Source organism: Chroicocephalus ridibundus, chromosome 5 (genome assembly GCF_963924245.1).
Source record: "Chroicocephalus ridibundus chromosome 5, bChrRid1.1, whole genome shotgun sequence".
Classification (NCBI taxonomy): domain Eukaryota; kingdom Metazoa; phylum Chordata; class Aves; order Charadriiformes; family Laridae; genus Chroicocephalus; species Chroicocephalus ridibundus.
Genome location: NC_086288.1, coordinates 20,980,709 through 21,001,225, shown reverse-complemented (window position 1 = coordinate 21,001,225; position 20,517 = coordinate 20,980,709). Strand labels below are relative to the sequence as shown.

The following is a 20,517-nucleotide window of genomic DNA, read 5'->3' as shown; positions in this document are numbered from 1 at the left end:
GGCCATTAAGGCATATTAGTGTCCTCAGGGCGCCCACAGCATGTCCCACTCTGAGATCTGCAAGTCAATTCTGTGGGATCTTGGGCAACTTACTTTCTCTATGTGGGATTGTTCTTCCACCCTCCTTGGGTGCCTTGTTGGTTGTCATTGCAGACTCTTAAAATAGAAACTGTTGTTTATTCTATGCTTGTGCAGCGACAGGCATAGGAAGGCCTTCATCTCGACCGAGTCGGCTGATAATGAAGCATGTCGTAGCTGCACACACGCCGTTCCTGGTCAGATTCCTACAAAAGCTTACGTGCTGTGCAAACAGTGAGCATTCCTACCTCCTGGCCCAACACAGCCTGAAGACCCTTCGTTTCACAGTCCTGCCCTCAGAACCTTTTGCCTCAGGTAGATCTTACCACGGTGTTGAAACGGCGTGACACTGCGCCGTCAGTGCGCCTGTGCCCACCACCGCAGCTGCAGTGTGCTCAGGAATGCTCTGAGGCTGTCACTGCAGCTGGTAAATGACATATGTCTCAATTTATTAAGAGCTCAAATTTTGCAACTCACTTTTAAAAAATCTCTTTCTTCGTGCGTTTGAGACAAAAGTAGAGGACAGAGTGCTGAGTATTACATCGTTGTTTGTTTGTTTCCACAAAATCTCGGTTTAACTCTTTCAGTCATGCTTTGTTATCCTTACCAAAAATCTTAGTTGGTAACATCCTTAATGTGTGAACTCTTCACATCTTTTAAGTCCCAGACTGCTCTTGGAATCTCTAGTAGTATACCCAGTGGGTTTTTTCAAATGGATCAGTTTTCTAACAACGTAGCTTACATGCCGTGAATAGTACCAAAAAACCTGTAACAAGTTAAATGAAAACCTACCCTTTGACTTCAGTGGAAATGCGACTTGTCCTTAAAACTGCATCAGCAATAGCTCAATTGCAATGGTTATTATCCTGGAGTTAAGTGAAAGGATATGTCCACTGTAGCTGTGTACTTTCTGATTATTGGGCTGCTGGGGAGAAAATAATTTCTGATGGCTCCTGGTATGCGAACTGGCTTTCCAGCTCACTTTACCATCAAAGAGCAAGGCCCCGTACGGCCCTGGTGTACCATAATTAGGGAGAAGTCTCCGGACTCCTGACTGCATTTCTTATTGACCTTTGCCACAGGAAAAGAGGTTTCTGACCAACTGCTTCATGCCTCGGGGAATCTGGGTGAGCTGCTGCTTCCCAGAGCAGCTCGCTTTCAGAGCACAAGGAGTCACTGGGACGTTTTCTCATCATGTGCTTCTCTGATCACTGTAACATTTGCAGTTTGAGGTATTGAGTAGTCAGTGAAACGTATATGGCCAACGTTTATTTATGATTTTGTCTTTTGTAATTGAGAGCTCCGTTGTAAGTAAAAGAATGCGCAGCCCTTCTCAGGCTGGTTCTGTCAATGTGAGCTGCTTCATCCCGGCAGTAGGCAGAGACTGTGGCAGCCGTGCTCAACGCAGAAGTCTGTTGAATCCAAAGGAGGATTTATAGGTAGGCAAACTGACGTTGGTGCCTGCGATGGTGTTGCCTGGAGTATTTTACAGATATGCATTTGTAGAGATTTTTCACTAGTGGGGCTGCCAGGAATTGCACGTAAGAGAGACACCAGCAAAGACTTTAGAGATTGCCTTTGGTATTTCTCCTCCAGTGCTGGCACTTTTGATCAGCAATTTTAAGTTTGTGAGTGGGACAAGACAAAAAGGAGAGGGTAAGTGCAGAGGAGAAAATTGGACATCCAGTATCCTAGAGGCTACGGGTTGGGGGTAGACCGAGTCTACTTGACAGCATCAGTAGGGGAGTTGTGCATGCAGCTGTGTAGCTGTTGTAAGATCCTTTCACCGGCTGTTTGGGTCTAACAGTCCTTGATTTGAAAACAGCTGTGTTGAATTACCATAAAGATACGTGCCAGGAGAGAACCGTCCTTGTGGAACCTGTGTGTACTCTGCCAAGGGTCGATATTGAAGGCAGAGGCAGTGCTCTGTTCTGGGGCGAGCTGGGCTGCTCCAGCCTGAGTGAGGACAGACGGGGGAAGGTGAGAAGGTGCCTGCAGGAGGGCTGCGCGGTGGTGCCTGAGGGTCAGTTTCAGAGACCAGGGGCCGCAGGATCTCTGCCGCAGCTCAGCTCTGTGCCCCGTGGTCGCGCCGGGACCTCTTCGAAGGGCCAGGGAAAGCAAGCGGGACACACGCTTCTCCCCACGGCCCGGGCCGGGCCCTGCATTTACCTGCGAGGTGGAATGGGCTGAGGAGCCCGGCTTATCCCCGCCTGGGACGGGGCACCCGCCTCCCTGTACCCATCGCGAACACCGCACCGGAGGCTCCCCGCGCCCCGCAAGCCGCTGCCTCTCCCCGGGCGGGGGACGGCCCCGCGCCCCCGCAGGGCCGAGGGAGGGAGGGAGGGACGGGCAGGCACCGCGCGGCCGCTCCCGCCCCCGCCGCACCTCCCGGCCGCCCGTGACGGGCGCCGAGCGAGGCGGGCAGCGCCGTTTCCGCCCGCCCCGGCTCCGCGGCGGGCGCGGGAGCATCAGTCCGTCCCCGCCGCCGCCCAGCCCCGTCCTGGCGCGGCGCTCCGGGCCCCGCCGAGCGCGCAGGTGCGGGCACCCCCGCGGGACCGGCAGCGGGACCGAGGAACGGCGCCGGCGGGTGCGTGCGGGGGACCTGGGGAGGCGGGACCGCGCCGCGGAGGCCGGGGGGGAGCCGCGGCCTCCCCGGGGTGACGCCGGTCTCCGGCGGGGAGGGGGGTCTCGGCGGCGGTGCCGGCCCGGGGCTGGACCCGGACCCGGTTTCTGCGGAGCGCAGCCCGGGCGCTCGGCGCCCGCTGGCGGCGGATGCCTTGGGCGGGCGGGGGCGTCCTCTTCTCTGCCGGGGGGCGCTGGGTCTGCCCGGTTCCCGGCCACGTCTCTGCCGCTGGCAGACCCCTGGAAAGGGCATGTGAGGTACCCCGTAGTAAACATAGAGCATGCGCTGGTTTTGCTTTTTGTCTCATTCCTTACGGGTAAGGATCGGTCAGACCCTGGAGGCATAAGGTTTTAAGTTTTCTGTTTGAATTAACTGCTGTAATGCTGAATTACCTGCCAGCCTTTTCTTGATTCCTGTGATACACTGGGCCAGGAGTTGCCTATGCGAGTAGCCAGCAAAGGGTACCATGCAGAAACAGGGATCTGTCAGATCTGACGGCTTGTTCCATTGTACGCTGACAATTAATGCGCGTATGCAATGGGAAGACAGAAGTTCCTAACGTTTTCACTCTAGTGCAGTTGTTATATTATGAACTTTAACCATCATCTCTTTATACAGTAAACCTGTTCCGTTTCTGGATACAACCTAAGTAGTAGGGTTTTTTTTTGCCCTGGGGCAGTTACCCTGTCCTTTCGTAAAGGTAATTTAAAATGTCTGTGATATCCTTTTTTTGAAACACGGAGATTGCCACTGCAATTAGTAGCAGAGGCTGCTGCTGTGTTGTATGTGATGACATATTTCCTGTAATCTCTATTTTTACTCTCTATATTGTAACATTTAGTTTAGGTTGGTTGCTCTTTTGTTGTTTTGGGTTTTTTTTAATATGGTTGCATGCTGAGCTACGATCTTTGTTAAGCCATATGCAGTGACACATAGGTCGCTCTTCAGAGTTATTTGATTTGGTACCTTGATGTGTAACTTGTTTAAATTCTTCTGTGTGGGTACAGATTTACCTTTATTTCTGACATACTACCCTGTTATCGAGCTGAAGCACCAGCTGCCAAAATGCATCCAGGAAACTGGGGCAAAAGAAAAATATTATGCAGAGTCACAATAAGCAAGACAGAGTTGAGAAGAAAGAGTGTTTTAGGGGAAACTAGACTTGCAATGTGAGCTGCCTTTTCAAGTATTTCAATTCTAACCCATTGAAGGCTCCAAACCAGAACAGAACTGTGCATCTGTTAAAAGCATGGTTATACTGCCCACTAAAAGCAAATTGCTGAAGCTTCCCAATTTATTTCTTGTTGTCTGATCAGCGTACCTTGTCAGGGGCATGTTCTTACCCGGTTCCAATGAAATGGTAGAAGAGATTAGCTTACGCCACATCACTTGGGGCTCAACCTGAGAAAGTTGTACTTCGTTCATGATGCAGACCAACAGCTACTTAGGGCCTACAGGTGACTGACCACAATAGCAGCATGATTGCCTGGTTCATGCACCAATACTTTTAAAAAACTTTTTTTATTATTTGATGAGGCAAAAATTGGAGTCCAAGGAAACAATTTTCTGTTTCATCTGAGGCAGGTATTTCCTGTGCTGTAGTCTTCTGCAAGAGCAGGATACAATTGAACAGGATTCATCAAGCGCCTGAGAAGGGATTTGGGGAAAAGCTCTACGTGGTGCTGAGGCCCGAACAATACAGCCCTAAGCTCATTCCTTCTTTCCTGGTGGAGGTCTGCTGAGGCTTGAACTAAATCAGACTGTAACCTGGCACTGTTGTGGCCCACAGATGGGGTTTATAAGCAGGCATTGCTCCCCAAAACTAGTTCAGGGTACAATGGGTTAGTGGTTGTTGAACCCTAGACTCCCAAAAGCAATGCGTTAGTTTTTCCCCCCCTCAACTTGTGCATTTAATACAGTCTGACCTAAGCAGCAAGCACTTCTTCCTTGCTCCTCTTAAAATGGTGCAATAAAATGTGCCAAAGATAGTGTCCAGGGAAGAAGGTGGATCACTGAAAATCTACTCAAGGCTGCTAGTTGCAGCATGTACTTGGAGCATAGATGTTCCGGCAGGAGTCCAAAGTCTTTTCCTGGTCACTTTTCGTGAGTAGACAATGGAAAGGGGTAATTCCCCATAAAAGGCAGCTGTCCCTTGACATCAGTAGCTGCTGTTACACTAACAAAAGTGAGCCAGTTTGGAGTGATTAAGAGAGCTGCAGAAACAGTGCCAGCTGTCTGCTCTTGGTAGGAGAAAATTAGTCCTAACTGTGCTACCCTGAATTTGTCATCAGCAAAAGACAGCAAGGTTGGTCAAGCTTTTGGAGTGATGTGTGTATGAGGAAGGACTGAGTAAGCTAGGACTTGGCATTCTGGGAAAGAATTCAGGCATATGTTCAGGCAGAGAAGTGGGACAGACATTCACAAAATAGTATAGAAAGGGTTAACAGAGATAAGTCTTTCTGAAGCTGGCTTTTCCTAACTTTGATATCCCTGGTTTTGCACTGGAAGAAAAAAATAGAAGGAGGTAGTTCTTCATGCAAGAAGCAGACCTGTGCAACTCCTTGCTAGGGTCCTGCCAGGGTCTGCAGATATGAAGTTTATAGGAGTTAGAAGGAAAACGGGACAAGTACTAGGATTAGAGATCCACTGAAGATTAAATAAAGCGTATTGAGCTCAGGAAATCTGAAATTTCAGACGGTATTTCAGTCAAGCAGCCTGTATGCTCATTGTGTTGATACCTTGTCCTGGGCATCTCCTTATGGCCATGGTTGGAGATAGTTTAAAAGCTAGCCAGACCGCTGTTCTGATCAGTATGACTGTTCTTTTATGGTCATAACCCTTAAAGTTTTTTTTTTTAAATATTATTAACATATATGCTTAATAATCACATATCCTTTATGCCAGGCAGATACACACCCACTGGTGAAATTAGTCTGTGTACTCAATATACTCAATTCCTCAATGGGGAAGGGACACAACTTTTTTTTTTTTTTTTGCTTCTAACAATTTTCTTGCTTCAGCAGTAGAGCAAAAGCTTTTCTCCTTTCTGCTGTTTGTTTTGTCTTCGTTAGGCTGACAGAAGCTTACACATGTCTTTTTCAATGCACAAAAAAAAAGTGGTAGCCATCAGATCTTTTGGTTTATGTCCACCAACCTACCTGCCTCTTCTCTTTGCCCTTTACTCCTCTGACTTTCAGGACTGGAAAGGATGAAAGCAATCGACTATGTTTACTATAGTTGTATATCTCAAATTCAGCTGCCAGTTAAATACTAAATTCATCACTTGCCATTCCATTAAATTATTTTCTCTTGTTGTTGAGGAATAAAACAAAACTGCAAATTTGTTTTCTCACCTAGGTCTCTGGACAAAATGGGGAATGGATCAGTGAAACCCAAGCACCTGAGGCAGCCGGATAGACACATAGCAAACCTCTCTATTGGCTGTGCTGGCAACCGTAAGTTTTTGAAGGACACGAGTCTAGGCGTCAACGTGATCAATGGGCAAGCTGATGTTCTTTGCAGCAGGCTGCTTGAACTGGAAAAGGAGCTGAAGAGAAAAGATCAAGAGTTGCAAGAGGGTCAAAGTCGTGTTGCTGAGCTTCAGGAACAGCTGGCTATGCAGACTAAGGTCATCGCGGAACTCACCAAGGAACTTCAGAGCAAGTGTATACAGCTGAACAAGCTGCAAGATGTTGTTAGCACTCCAGGAGAGCACTTTCTTCAGCCCTCTCCACTTAAAGTGGCTTCAAAGATTCAAGTCTCTGCTGATAGGAGGAGAGGAGCCAAGGAAGGTGTATCCGCAGAGCCGACAACACAGCTGTATGATTTGAACAGGCAAGCTAAGTTTTCCTTTGAAAAAGCAAGAGTCCGAAAGGATTCCAGGTGAGCTCATTTCAGGGGGATTATATGCTTGTGTTACAAGGATATTACTTTTATCACAATGATATTGTCTCCTCATGATGAATCAAGATTAAAGTATCTATCTTTTTTATATAGGCTTTGCTACTGTGGCAGTTAGATGCTGGTTGAGTTTGTGTGTAACTGTAACCAAGAATCATCACCCACAGACTTCAGGTGAAGAGTGGTGGGTAGCCTCTGTATTTCAGTTGAGGAGAGTCTTATAGTCTCCTTGGGATTTATCTTTACTGACAGCTAAGCAGAACCTAAGCCTCTTCTCAGGTCTAGGTTTGCCTAGTGCTTGCAGTGTAAGCTGTACTCTGGAGCCCTGATGAGCAGAAGGCTAGATGCCTTCACGTGGATTCAGATTCTTCTTCCTATAGTATGGAAGGCTTGGGAAGGAGCAGGTGGCCCCAGCTCAGCTCTCCCAAATGCAATATGGACACTGATTCTGAGCTGGGTACAAAGTTTATCCTCCCAGTTTCAACTCAGTCTAGTGCAAAATATAATGAAACATTTTGTATGGTGTGATTATCCTTTTAGCAGCTTCCTCCTGTCCTCCAGCTTCTGACAGTCATGGTGTAGGAACCAAATTTTACTTGTTCCTCTTTGAATCCAGTTATGCTTCTAACCTCTGCAAGAACCAGAAACATGAGTTTTTCCTTAATGGGAGTTTGAGCGTTGAAAATTTAACCGAAGCCTGAAGATTTCAGAGTTTGAACATGGTATATGAAAGCAGATCTCTCAAAAAAGTCTTTCAAATGGAAAATTTTTTAATCTCTTATCTTTTTGCAGTGTTAATCTAGATGTCTCAGTATCTGTAGGACTTGGTTCTCCATATTTCTGTATCCTTCCGGAGCATGCTATCACCATCAGCAGCATTTAAGCTGCCTATATCAAGTCCCTTCCCATTAAGGGCTCAGGATCATGACCCAGTCATGATATCAGCCATTACTGGTTGGGGAAGAACTGTCTTGACACTTGACATTGATGTCAGTCACCGAGGGGAGCTGCTTCACAGCTGGCCTGACCCAGAGTGGAGCAGCAGATCTCAACACACAGGCGGCTTTCATGAGGCATAGAAATGCCAGGGCCAGCAGATCTGCCAGGAGCCAGCAGCTCTGGTGGGAGATGCTGAGGAAGCTGGGGCATTGCCAGCACAACCGCGACCACCTCTCACTCCCTCCGCCTATAAAAAGCAGCCCAGGTAGCAAGAGCGACCAGGACCACTGCAATAGAGTGGGCAAACAAGGCATAGGGTGGCAATTTGCGTGGCAGTTCGTGTGGAAGGACGTAGTGACCCTGCCATCTCAAGAGGTGAGTTCAATTGATGGTCTTCACCCTCTCAGAAGGAGCTTAACTGTGGTATCCACGCAGCGGAAAGCTGTGTCCTCTGCACTCGGGAGAATGGATGCGGCAACCCAGCCAGAGCTCCCACAAAAGCATGCAGCCATCCAAGTCTCAGGCTGCAGGGAGTGCCAGAACCTTTCACTGGTAACGGATGGCAGTAGTGAGAACTGCTGTGTGAGGTGGACGATCTGCTCAGCCTGGTGGCAGAACTATGAGAGGATGTAGAAAGGTTAAGGAGCAAGAAGAAGAAAGAAACGAGAACAGCCACCAGAAAAAAACCACAAGATCAAGGAGATCCTGTATCCTCCCCCCACCAGGCTGAAGGCAGTAGCTTAAAGGAGAGGAGTGCACAGAGGCAAGTCCACGCCCAGGGTGGCAGGTGAAGAAATGGATTGAGTGTGAAGAGCTGTCTCTGAAGTATACCCATGAGCAGGTTGAAAGTCTATGGGTAAGAATAGGAGACTGAGGCAACAAAGGGAACTTTGTGGTTGGTGTCTACTACACGCCACCTGATCAAGGGGAGCCTATGGATGAAGCTGCCTTACTCCAACTACAGGAGGCATCAGGCTCGCAGGCTCTCATCCTGCTGGCGGACTTCAACCGCCCAGGTATCTCCTGGAAAAGTAGCACAGCAAGCTGTAGGCAATCCATGAGACTCCTGGAATGCATTGAGGACAACTTCTTAAGCCAGATAATAGGCAGCCCTACCAGAGGGGATGCGATACTGGACCTGTTGGTCACCCACGCAAGTGAGCTAATCGGTGATGTCAAAATTGGAGACAGCCTAGGCTGCAGTGACCATGCACTGATGGAGTTTGCAGTCCTGAAGGATATGGCTCAGGCGAAGAGTAAAGTCAGGACCCTGACTTTTAGGAAAGCAAAATTCCGGCTCTTCAAGGAGTTAGTCAATAGGACCCCCCGGGAAACTGCCCTCAGGGAAAAGGGAGCAGGACAGAGCTGGCAGATCTTTAAGAATGCTTTCCATAAAGTGCAAGAGCTCTTGATCCCCAGGTGTGAAAAATCAGGAAAGGAAGGCAAGAGACCAGCATGGCTGAGTCAGCACCTGCTGGTCAAACTGAAGCACAAGAAGGAAATGCACAGGCAGCGGAGGCAGGGACAGGTATCCTGGGAAGAGTATAGGGACGCTGCCTGGTTGTGTAGGGATGGGGTCAGGAAGGCCAAGGCTCATCTGGAGCTGAACGTGGAAAGGGATGCAAAGAATAGTAAGAAGAGCTTCTACAGGTATGTCAGCCAGAAAAGGAAGGTCAAAAAAAGCGTACCCCCACTGATGTGCAAGAATGGCAAACTGGTAACAATGAATGAGGTAAAGGCTGAGATACTCAACAAAAAGTTGCCAAGACACACTCCATGATATTTGAAAAGTCATGTCAGTCAGGTGAAGTCCCCAGTGCCTGGGAAAAGGGAAACATTGCGCTCTTATTAAAAAAGGGTAGAAAGGAGGATCCTGGCAACTACTGACCTGTCAGCCTCACCTCTGTGCCTGGGAAGATCATTTCCATAAGAGCTAACAGCAGGGACGGGAACAAAGCCTGGAGAAGGATGCTATGGCAAAGCTGGCCCTGGATGTTGAAGAAAGGCGCTAGTCCTACTAGCGGTGGGGACCAAGAAATACCTCAACACCAGAACAGTTCTGTGGAGCTGTGCACCCCTTTTTAGTAGTATTCATCAGGACAGTGACTGGCATGAGTACGGGATTAAACACCTTCTGTCCTTTCAGGACATCATCTAGTTGTTTCCAGCAGCAGTTCTCAAAAGTGGGGCAGGTACAGAAGAAGCTGAGGAAAACAATGGAGAGAAAACTGTTAGATACTGTGCTGGATGCCCATGGAATGAGCAAGCAACTGATTGGTGGTTATGATACTCGTGTGTCCTTCGCTCTGTGGCCAGCTGCACCTTCTGAAAACAGCATAGTGTTCTATGTTCTGTAGTTCTGGAAGCTGCTCATTTTAAGTATCAGTTTATGAGCCATTACTGTATTTTATTGCCATATTCTATGCATGATGCAGGCCAGAGTGAATTAAATAAGCAAGGTTGTTTTTAGCAGAAAATGAAGTTAGAGCTTGTATTCTAATAACCCTGTTGCTTTGAGCAGAAGCTAAGTTATGATCACTATTTCTAAACACAGTCCTCACCAATAGCCACTTGATTTTATCTTTCTTGCCTCATCTCATTATCTTTACTTATTTCCAGTCATTATATAGCTAGTAACATTGTAAGTCTACTTACTTGCCTTAACTGATTGTTCGTTCCTGGATTTTCCTCAGGAGATTTTCCCACGTAACCTAGTTTTGATGATAATGTTGCATTGTTTTATAAATGCAGGCAAGAGTGGGCCTTAAATGCAGCAGTTGTTTAATTACATTCATTTCTGGCACGGATTCAAGGCACTGCTTTATAGGAAGTCCTTGACCTAGAACATACACAAGTCAATCAGAACTTATAGATTGCCCAGTGCGTATGTACAGCCAGCCTTGTCTCGGTTGGTTAGTCATTATTAGTGGATTCATCCACTGTTGATTTTTCCACATTTTCTTCATAAAATCCAACCACCGGGCTCTTCCACCAGGAGCTCAAGACTGTTCTTGTCTTTACAACTCTCCCATTTATATGTATTTACTACTGCAGGAAATGACACAGAGGCTCTGTCTCAGGGAGCAGCAAGAACAGGGTTGCTCCACAAGAGAAAGCGAACCAAGGCTGTCTACAGCACGGTCAATGCCCGTACTAACCAGGGTAGCATCCCACAAAGTTTGGACAGGGTAGGCAGAGCAGGGTGGTGATAACAGGGTCCACCAGGAGTTCCACAGAAGAAGAGGTCAATTGGATGCAAGCTCTAACTGAGGGGCAGAAACGAAGTATTTAAAATATTGGGCCAATACCCATGCAGAAGACAAAAGCAAAATCAATTATTTCTATAACATAGCTCAGGCAAGAAGTGAATGCCCAGACTAAATAGAGCTTAAATAGAGTATGTAGGCCAATGGGCAGAGGTTGTGTGGGTGGTTGTCCCAGGTGAGGCCGATCAGGGTGGTTAAGGCCTATTGCTGCTCTCAGGGCCCTGGCAGGCTAGTCCTTGTTCATTGATGTGCATACTTTACCTGCCTTTTGCCCGACTTTTACGGATACCCTGAAGCTTTTCCAAAGACTTTTTGATGGCCGTAGTTTGCTATATCATCACCAAGATGCGATATGAGTTTATTTCCCTGAATGTTGAATTTCAGAAAGCAAAGAGGTTGGTAATAATGGCTGCATACCTATATCCGTGAGCCCTTGTGTTATATTTTTACTTCTAATTATACCCTAAAAAATTCCTAAAAGCAGTAGAGGAAAGGGCCTGATTTAAGAAGATTCTCTCATGTCTAGTCATTCTTAAGGAGACATATTTGGCATCCCACATGAGCAGACTACTACAGCATTTTTGCTGTACGAGCATTTATGCTATTTGTTGTCATCTGCGCAAAGAAAGCGGGCACAGAAGAGGTAGGAAGAGTTTTGCAGGGAAGTGGATGCAGGGCAAAGAGCTGTGCGGGAAGGGATCAGCTCTAACCTTCCACCTCCACACACGCCTCTTCTGGACTTATTTTGTGAATCTTGGGACAAAGTTCAACAGGTACTTTGCAAGCTGACCTTGTGATGGTGTCCTGATCATAAATTTTCTTAGTAGCTATGAATAGGGAATGCCACAGGATCAATGTTATTATGCAGGTGCAAGGGAAGTTCTGTGTTTTCATTTTTAAAATCAAATTCATTTACAACTTGCTTTGTTTCCCCCGCCACCAACATCTTCTAACGTTCTCCTGAGAAACAGCAGCACCTGTTAATCATGTCTTTGCACACTTTTCTTTCCTTGCATCTTTCTTCACCACAAAGGAGAAACTCTTGATGAGGTCTTAGTACCATCATTGTTGACTTTAACCTTATTACTATAATCAGTGTTATGTTTTTGCTGGGTATTAGAATGTATTAGAATGTTAGAAAGGTGATTTTATAACAAGTTGCCGTTCCCGTGCAGGCAGTGGTATGTGAAGACATACTCTTCGTATTTCTTTCCTTCAGATAAGCAAGGCTATATACCTTAGTCATGCAATGGGGAAAGAATATGGTGAGAAACAGTGGAAAACTTTCTGGGGACCATGTCTTCTGCTGGAAGCTTTTTTACATCGAACCTGATGCTTTCTGCAGGCAGGGTCACACAGGAGGAGAGAGGCCATAGTGTGGCACAGCTAATGGGATGCATATTGATTGCAAGGATTGTAACATTTGTCAGTGGTACTCGTCACGTGAGTGTAAGACATGAGAGGAAAGATCTTGAGAGGAATGGATGCCTGGCGAATGGTACACTCCAACCATGCTGGATCTTTTAAACTTTGTGAGTTTTTTTTGTTTTAAATCAGTGAGAAGAAGCTCATCATGGATGCCCTGAATAAAAATCAGTTCTTGAAGAGACTGGAGCCTCACCAGATCCGAGATATGGTGGAATGTATGTATGAAAGGACTTTCCAGCAAGGGAGCTACGTCATCAGGCAGGGAGAACCAGGCAATCACATTTTTGTGCTCAAAGGTGAATACTGCCTACTCATACAACTCACCAAGCGCAAGAAATAGGAAAGTAATTTAGAAGTCATTGTAAGAAACCACCATGATGATGTTTGTGCTCTTAAATCATTTATGGTGGCCCTACTGAGTGCAATGCAAGTTTTACCTGTGACTTTTATGAAACAGAGTGAGAGCAACAAAAAGCACCTTAGAAACTTGAACCTTGATTCAATGCTATTTTGTTACCTCTTTCGTTTCTGGAGGCCTAGAGTCCAGAAAATCCTTTATGTTGTAGGTATGTCCAACCCTTTCTTCTCCAAAGGAAAAGCAGGTATAATTTAAAATACAGAAAACTGCTCAATGGTAAAGCCCCTTCTGAAATAAACTTACTTTTCAACATTCAAGAGAACTTATACCAGTTTTCTGTATATGTGAAACTGAGGTATGAGATCTGAGTTTACTCTTCTCAAAGTTTAGACTTTTTTTGAATAAACCAGCTGGTTTTTTTTTTCCCCAGAAAAAAACAAGCAACCAAAAAACAAGCTTTAGGATAAGAAGACTTTCCTAAAATCATAATAACGGGTCTGAAGTAATCTCAGTGCAGTCGTCTGTGCTGACTGCTGCCGAGCTTACGCTCAGATCTCAAATTACAGATCAGCCATAGTGGAGCCCAAGTTTAACACCCGAAAGTTGCTCCCAGCAGCAATACTCTCTTTCATCATCTCACCATAAAAAAAATTATCAGTATTTATGATTAATTTGCATACTCATCAATTCTGGACTACTAGAAAGCCCAGAAGCTCACGAATTAGAGTTCATGCTGTAAGGTGTGTGTTCTGTTGAGGCAGGAATATGTAAGCCAGGGGCATACTGGTATAGCACATATTCTGTCTTCGTATGGATGCATTAGTTTGGAAAATTGATGGTGGAAGGAGAAAGAGGAGGCAAAATTTGCGATGGGGTAGTCATATTCTTGACAGACAAAATGATAACGTTTTGAAAAACAGATGAAATATGAGGAAGTTGGGCACCTGGAAATTTTTCTGGCACGTTAGGCCTCTTCCGAGGATCCTGTGAGTGTCTTGAAGAGAAGAGGGCCAAACTTTCAGAACATGTTTAAGGGAAGATTTTTGGGGGCCATAACCTGTGAAAGAATTCAGACTTTCTTTGACTTTTGCTGAGTTTGTAGTCCTTTAAGAAATTGTCCTTAACAATTTCTTAAAGAGGGATTTAATCTGCTTTTTTTTTTTATGCCCTCTCCTTTGCATTCTGCGTGTATATACGCATACATGGGTATGAACAGACAAACCTCGTAATTTCTCCTGTGATCGCTATTTTAAGACTTATTTGTCTACACCACACTAGGCTATCTGAACCAGTACTGACTGGTTTTTGTAGCAAAAGTTTATCCTATCAGGATTTAGACTGGCCCTTTTCCATGGCCTTTTTAGTGTTGAAGTTTCTCTTAGCTTTCCCTCCCTTCCAGAGTAGATTTGTAGATGAGCAATACGTGTTTAAAAAAATAATCTCTACTGTATTGTATGTGTGTTTCAAAGCACTGTTTGCATCGTTGCTCCCATTCCTGTGTTCCAGGGAGTGGCGAAGCCAGAAATATATCGATTTGTTTTCCCTTTGCACTGTGCAGTTGAGCTCAGTTTTAATACCTATTATCCTGATGATTTTTGACAGAGGGCAGTCTGGAAGTCTTTCAGCAGAATAAACTACTCTCCTCAATACCTGCGTGGACAGCCTTTGGTGAACTAGCCATTTTATACAACTGCACGCGGACAGCCTCTGTGAAAGGTACCTGAGGTTTATTATAACAACGTTGCTCGAAACGAAAACTATGTACTTTTGTGAGGTCCCTGTAATATTCAGATTTTCTTTGAATTTTTCATTTTATAGATCTCTGCATGTCTTGATTATCTACAGTAAGCTCACGTTTCCTTCCTTGAGTTCTTTCTACTTGGGAACTCTAATAAAACTATGCCACGAATATAATTCCATCTCTGGCATGATCTTTGATAAACAACTAGGTATCTCCAAAGTATGCTGGTTAGCCAGATCTGTGCCAAACTAATTGTTAAGGAAGGATTATGTTTTAATGTTGAATGATTTAGTATCAGCAGTGGTCTTTGACTCTTGTGTTCTTGTGTCGAATGCAACCCTGAGGCTGAAATTACAGTGTGTTTTTAATAGAGCAGAACGATGGTGTTTTTAATAGAGCAAATAAAATACGTAGGAATTAGTTGCTTTTTTACTTCTTTTAGTTCTGTATCGTTAAGTTACTGGGTCCTGCCAAGATTCATTTGCACCTGACACTTGCAGCTGGCACTCAGGAGAAGACTTGAGTTTGATCTCAAATGTGGTGGTGGCAGAGAGAAAACTTCTGCGTGAGACGTGCAGCTTCTCTGAGGCAAATACTGGCTCTTGCTTTGTCTTTTCTCTCCGACCAGGATGGAGTTGTTAAGTGTTGCTTTGATACAAATGTCCCTCTTCCTGCATAAGACTGGGTATTCATCCATTAAGTACCCCTTGATTCCTTTTCTAACCTGCCATAATTGTTCTGTGACAGACCAGTAAGTGACTAAATATGGTTAAATTAATCATTTTTCCACTCTCCACCATTCCATAAATATTACTTGTGTTTGAAGGCAAATTTCTGTTCTTGTTTAAATCGGCAGTAAATATGAAGCATTCATGTTGACTTAATAAGGAGCAAATGGAATAAACCAAGAAGTTGTTCACTTTAAAAGCTCCTAGTCTTTCTTTCTGCACCCAGTTTAAGCACTTAATCATTGTTGGCTGTGCAGATGGAAGTTATTACATGTAATCTGTTTTTGCTGCTGCCTGGTAAACAGAACAACATCAATAATGTGATTATTTTTCTTACTAGCACGCTATTCTACTTGAATATGTTCCCTATTTTTCTTTTTTGCCTGCTGCGTAGTATTAGCAATATTAAGTAGTGTTTCTGCATAGTAAGAAGTCACGCTACTTTAGACCTTTGTTAACGTTAATTGGTTTTGAGGTAGGACAAGAATTGTCCAATTGTGGACAAGAAAGGGTGTTTGAATACTTAAAATCACTGCAGAATCCAGCCCTTCTCCAATAGCTTTCCTGTGTTTCTTGTCGTGGAAGAGCAGTACAATGCCATAACTGAGCATAGCTAGTAAGTACATACGTGAAAACCCTTTCGTGATGCTGGTTCTAGTGACACCCTTTACCTAACGATCTTTGAAGACTGACAAGTGAAGAACTTTACCCAGGCAGCAATTCAATGGCTGCTGCTACTCAGCAGCATATTTACATGCAGTAGCTGTATTTGAAACTGGGAATGTGATTTACTCCTGTGTTTCTGAATTTCTCTCTCTCATCTCTGAGATTACTTTTTTCTAGCTATATAATTGCTTTATTTAGTTAAGGAAATGTATTTGCAATAGCTTGGATATTTACTATGTTTTCTTCATGCAAGTTAAACCAAAAGATGTTATTTAGGAGAAAAACAAAACCAAAGCAATACCTTTGTTCTCCCTTCCAGCATCCAAAAATATTTTTGAGCTATCTTGATAAATGGCAATTAAGAGCATATGTGTGTATCCGATGACTGTGCATCATTTTAAACCTGGTGGTTTTCTTTCCTGTAAAAATAATTTTATGTTTATGATAAGTTGAGGAAATCAATTGCTCCAGGTTTTTTTCTGTAGCTTTGCTTTATCCCAGAGAAAACAGTTTTGTTTCTTCTTACGACAGAAGGAAAACTGCTGAATCTGTTGTGGTATCTTTCAAAAGAAGACATAAAATTAAATAGAATCACCTTATTTTGCTTAAAAAAATAAAGTGCAATGTGTTCTGTTCTGTCAATGATTGCACCCAAAAAACACTCAGTGGTTTGCATCTTTGATGCTAGATCTAATGCATGCTTACTGTATTAATATTTTGATTACCTTTTGAAAGATCTTCATTAATGTTTTGATTACCCTTTTTTTCCCTTATAAAATGGCTAGACTAGAGGAAAACTGTGTGAGAATCACAGCATTAAATGAAATGAAATTTATTTCTTGACTTCTGTTATTTCTATCTTACTACGTATTTCACAAAGATTTTCGTATAATCTGAATTAGAGATGGATCCAAGCCATAGTATTCAACGTTTACCTCATAAGTTTTGAAAAACTTCAGCCAACTTCATGTTTCTTTCAAATTGGCTCCTTTGCAGTTTACATTGCAGCTTTTGAGCGCAATCAATGACTATCTGTGATTAGGAGTAGACCTTCACAAACATTCCAGCCCTGTTTGTGCTCATAGTAACTGGCTGGGTTACTCGGTGTGGAGTTGCACAGAAAGTGCTCTGTGGAGGAACCATTGCGAAATTATGCCTTACTTTAGTGAGCATTGTTTAAGTGTGAGCTGAATTATTTTAAAAGTCTGATTGCAGTAGGTGCTACATATTTTAAAATATGGCCTTGGGCATTTTGAAAGAGCTAGTCTATCTTGTACCGTGACCTGATACTGTAATATCTTCCATCAAATCATTTGGAAACATTGATTTTGTTGTTGGTTTTTTGTTTTCTTAAAAGCAATCACCAATGTTAAAACATGGGCATTGGACAGAGAAGTATTTCAAAATATCATGAGAGTGACAGCACAAACAAGACAAGAGCAATACAGAAACTTCCTAAGAAGGTAAATATAATGCATTTCTATTTCTCATACTGGCGTGGGCACAACAATATTGCACCTGTCTTATAAAGAGAGAGAGAAAAAGGCGGTCTTAACGTAAAGGGCCTCAAAACTCTGAATATTTACCTGTCTTGATTTTTTTAGGATTCACAAAATAATTTTTCTCATTTTGATTGTGTTTCTCCTGTATTACATTAGGAAACAGCAACAGATGCTTGAGTGTTTTTAAGTCATGGAACAAATGCATAGGAAGATTACATGGCTAGAGGTTGAACCAATGTATTAAATAAATAGAGTTAAATAAATCCTCCAACTAGGAGTTCATTTGCTGTTGGAGTAGATTAAGAAATATTCCCCATGCCCTGGAGACTTGAATATGAGAACTGCACGTCTCTCAATTTATGAACTAATTCCAACATAAATTGCTAGGAAATCTGCAGAGTAGAATACTTCTCCCTCCTGCAGGGAACACTGAGGGTCGTACAGTGCTTTTCCTTAGGAAGAAGGTCAAATCAGAGGTTCCAAACCATAATTAGCTGACTTCGTATTTTCTTTCCTCAACAAAGAATGACCACTCTGTTATAGCTTCAAATCGAGATCTCAAGCCTGGCCATGCGTAGAATGTCGTGTGTATTTTTGCATCCATCTCCATCTTTGATTTCTATTAATACTTCTTTGCTGAGCCTGAGTAGCTAGAGAGCTGTATGATTTCCTGACTTTTACAAGTCTAAGTGCTCAGGGAGGGAAGTTTTTTCATTCTTATCAGCAAGTTCACTAAGTCATCACTGTAGTTGGATTCTCTTTTATGTAGTTGTCCGCATAGTACTGAAGTTACCTTTGTCTGATTTTGCAGTCTCTGCAGTGCATTTGAAAATATATTATTGAATTACTATAATGTGTTGATTTTGCAACTAATGGATTCTGTATGACTGAAATTTTAAATTAGTCTGTATGTTTGCTTTTTCCCCTACTGAAATACAAAGTTGATTTACAAACTGGCCAACGTTTGCCGCATTTCTAAGTTGTACGTTGTGTGAGTTCTGTTTATCTAAAAAACAAGATGAGAATGCGTGAACCTTGCAAATTAAGATTTAGTTGTATATTATGTGTTTTGTATAACACCACCACCAGTTTAGCTAGTTATAAAATGTGGTTGTACAAAGCGTATAGATGAGATCATGAAAGAAGTGTTAATGATAACTACTTTTGGTTCTTTTTCTTTTGCATTTCTGTTTTCTGGAAGCGTGTCCCTGCTGAAAAACTTACCTGAAGATAAATTAACCAAGATCATGGACTGCCTGGAGGTGGTAAGATACTGTTAAGTTTTTCTAAATAGTGTTCGGTGAGCTTGCAAAATAACAAAGAAGAATAAATAAGTAAAAACAAAACCAAAAAACAATCAAGCTTTTTTTAATATGACAGTATTTTGGGAGTGGTCAGAGTGGAATTCCAGATTGTCAGCAAATAATAACATTTAGTGGCATAAAAGTAAGTTATAACTTTGGCATCGAAGGACTCAAGCAAGTAGATAAGAGGATCTATAGTCTAGCCTTTGTTAAGACTAAGCACCAAGTTACTGTCCAGGTCTCTGACTCTTTTTTGGTAATTATGCTTTACCTGTTTGCAACGTGGATAGCTAATACTTTCATACGCTACAAAATACAAGGGGCAAAACGGCTGTAGGACTTCAACATATGAAACCAGCAAAATATCTGTGTGTCTTAGGGCTGCATCTGCCAGCAGCCTTTGGAGGTAAAGGCTTGATATGTAGTCGTAGCTGGGATGTTTTCCAGGAGCAGTGGTAACTATTAAAGCTTTTTGTATAGGGAAAGTCTATAGGAACCCCAGTCTTGGAACAGTTCTGCAGGTGGAGAACAAAAGTTCCTCAGAGAACGAAGAGCCTCAGTCCCAACAAGTCAGAGCAGGCAGAGTGATGAATGGCCATAGTGCAAGGGGATGAGGAGATCATGGTGTTGATTATGTGAAACAGCAAATGGCCTTAGCACAGCAGTACCCTAAGCAGTGACTTTTTTTTTTTGGTTGGATTCCTGGCAAGGGAAAACTTCTAGGGAAGTTCTGCTCAGAGCAGAAAAAAATGAACTGGTTGTTTCAGCCTGGAGAAGAGAAGGCTCTGCGCCGACCTTATAGCAGCCTTCCAGTACCTGAAGGGGGCCTACAGGAAAGATGGGGAGGGGCTGTTTGCAAGGGCATGTAGCGTTAGGACGAGGGGCAATGGTTTTAAACTGGAGCAGGGTAGGTTTAGATTAGTCATTAGGAAGAAGTTCTTTACAATGAGGGTGGTGAGACACTGGCCCAGGTTGCCCAGAGAGGTGGTGGAGGTCCCATCCCTGGAGCCATTCAAGGCCAGGCTTGATGAGGCTCTGAGCAACCTGATCTAGTTGAAGATGTCCCTGCTTACTGCGGGGGGGTTGGACTAGGTGACCTTTAAAGGTCCCTTCCAACCCAACACATTCTATGATTCTATGATTTATGAGGAACAGATCACAAAGCTGGAAGTTAACATGGAAAAAAATGCTTGACTGAAAGTTAAACAATTAGATAATGAAAGCAGGGTTCCTTAGCAGAGACAGAAAAAATGGTACTTTGGTAGCTTGCAAGAGATGACTTAGGCATTCCTAGAGGTGTCAAGCCCAAGATTAATTTTGGAAGTGGGATTTTGATTTAGAACTCTTTTAAGAGCTTTTGATCTTTTTTTCCCGTCATTTTCCCCTGCTTCATAAGGGTGATATCAGTGTTAATTTTTTTTTTAAAAAATAACATGCTGTCGCATTAAGATATGTTACAGATTGGACACCATGCTTTATATAGTGGAATGCTTGGATATTATCATGGGATGCAACATGTGCAGGAGACAAGCAGTTAAACATCAATGGAACATCCAGATGTATTAAGAACTCTGCATAGTAATTAGAATTTTCAGAGAGGCTAATGATATATTGGACAATATTGTCTTTCTCTTCTCCTCCAACAGGAGTACTATGACAAGGGAGATTATATTATTCGGGAAGGAGAAGAAGGAAATACCTTCTTTATAATAGCAAAAGGAAAGGTAAGATATAATACACCTAACTTCTAAAGTAACATATACAAACACCTGTATTTCAAAAACTCCCTCGACGGATGTGGTCTTCAGTAAAAACCGTGCACAGAGTTTTTGAAGATACTGTTAAGTTTGCAGTACTGTAATAAAAGCAGCATTTCAGAGATTCAGGGAGCCAAATTTTCATTCACAATGAACCCATGTTATATTGTTCTAATTATAATGTAACTAAAGTATGTCCTGAAGCCTCTTGGCAGTGTAGCAGAGAT

The 20,517-nt window shown here is 43.4% G+C and overlaps 1 protein-coding gene across 1 annotated transcript in view; it reads left to right on the top strand.

The window, feature by feature from the left end:
- The first annotated feature begins 2,544 nt into the window (after positions 1-2,544).
- PRKG2 (protein kinase cGMP-dependent 2) overlaps positions 2,545-20,517 on the top strand; it is a 32,709-nt gene continuing 14,736 nt past the window's right edge. Inside the window, exons 1-7 of the mRNA XM_063336991.1 lie at positions 2,545-2,665; positions 6,059-6,583; positions 12,364-12,530; positions 14,195-14,308; positions 17,085-17,190; positions 18,431-18,494; positions 20,180-20,257. Of these exons, the coding sequence (XP_063193061.1) occupies positions 6,072-6,583; positions 12,364-12,530; positions 14,195-14,308; positions 17,085-17,190; positions 18,431-18,494; positions 20,180-20,257 (1,041 nt within the window). The 5' untranslated portion in view covers positions 2,545-2,665; positions 6,059-6,071. The remainder of the gene's footprint in view (positions 2,666-6,058; positions 6,584-12,363; positions 12,531-14,194; positions 14,309-17,084; positions 17,191-18,430; positions 18,495-20,179; positions 20,258-20,517) is intronic.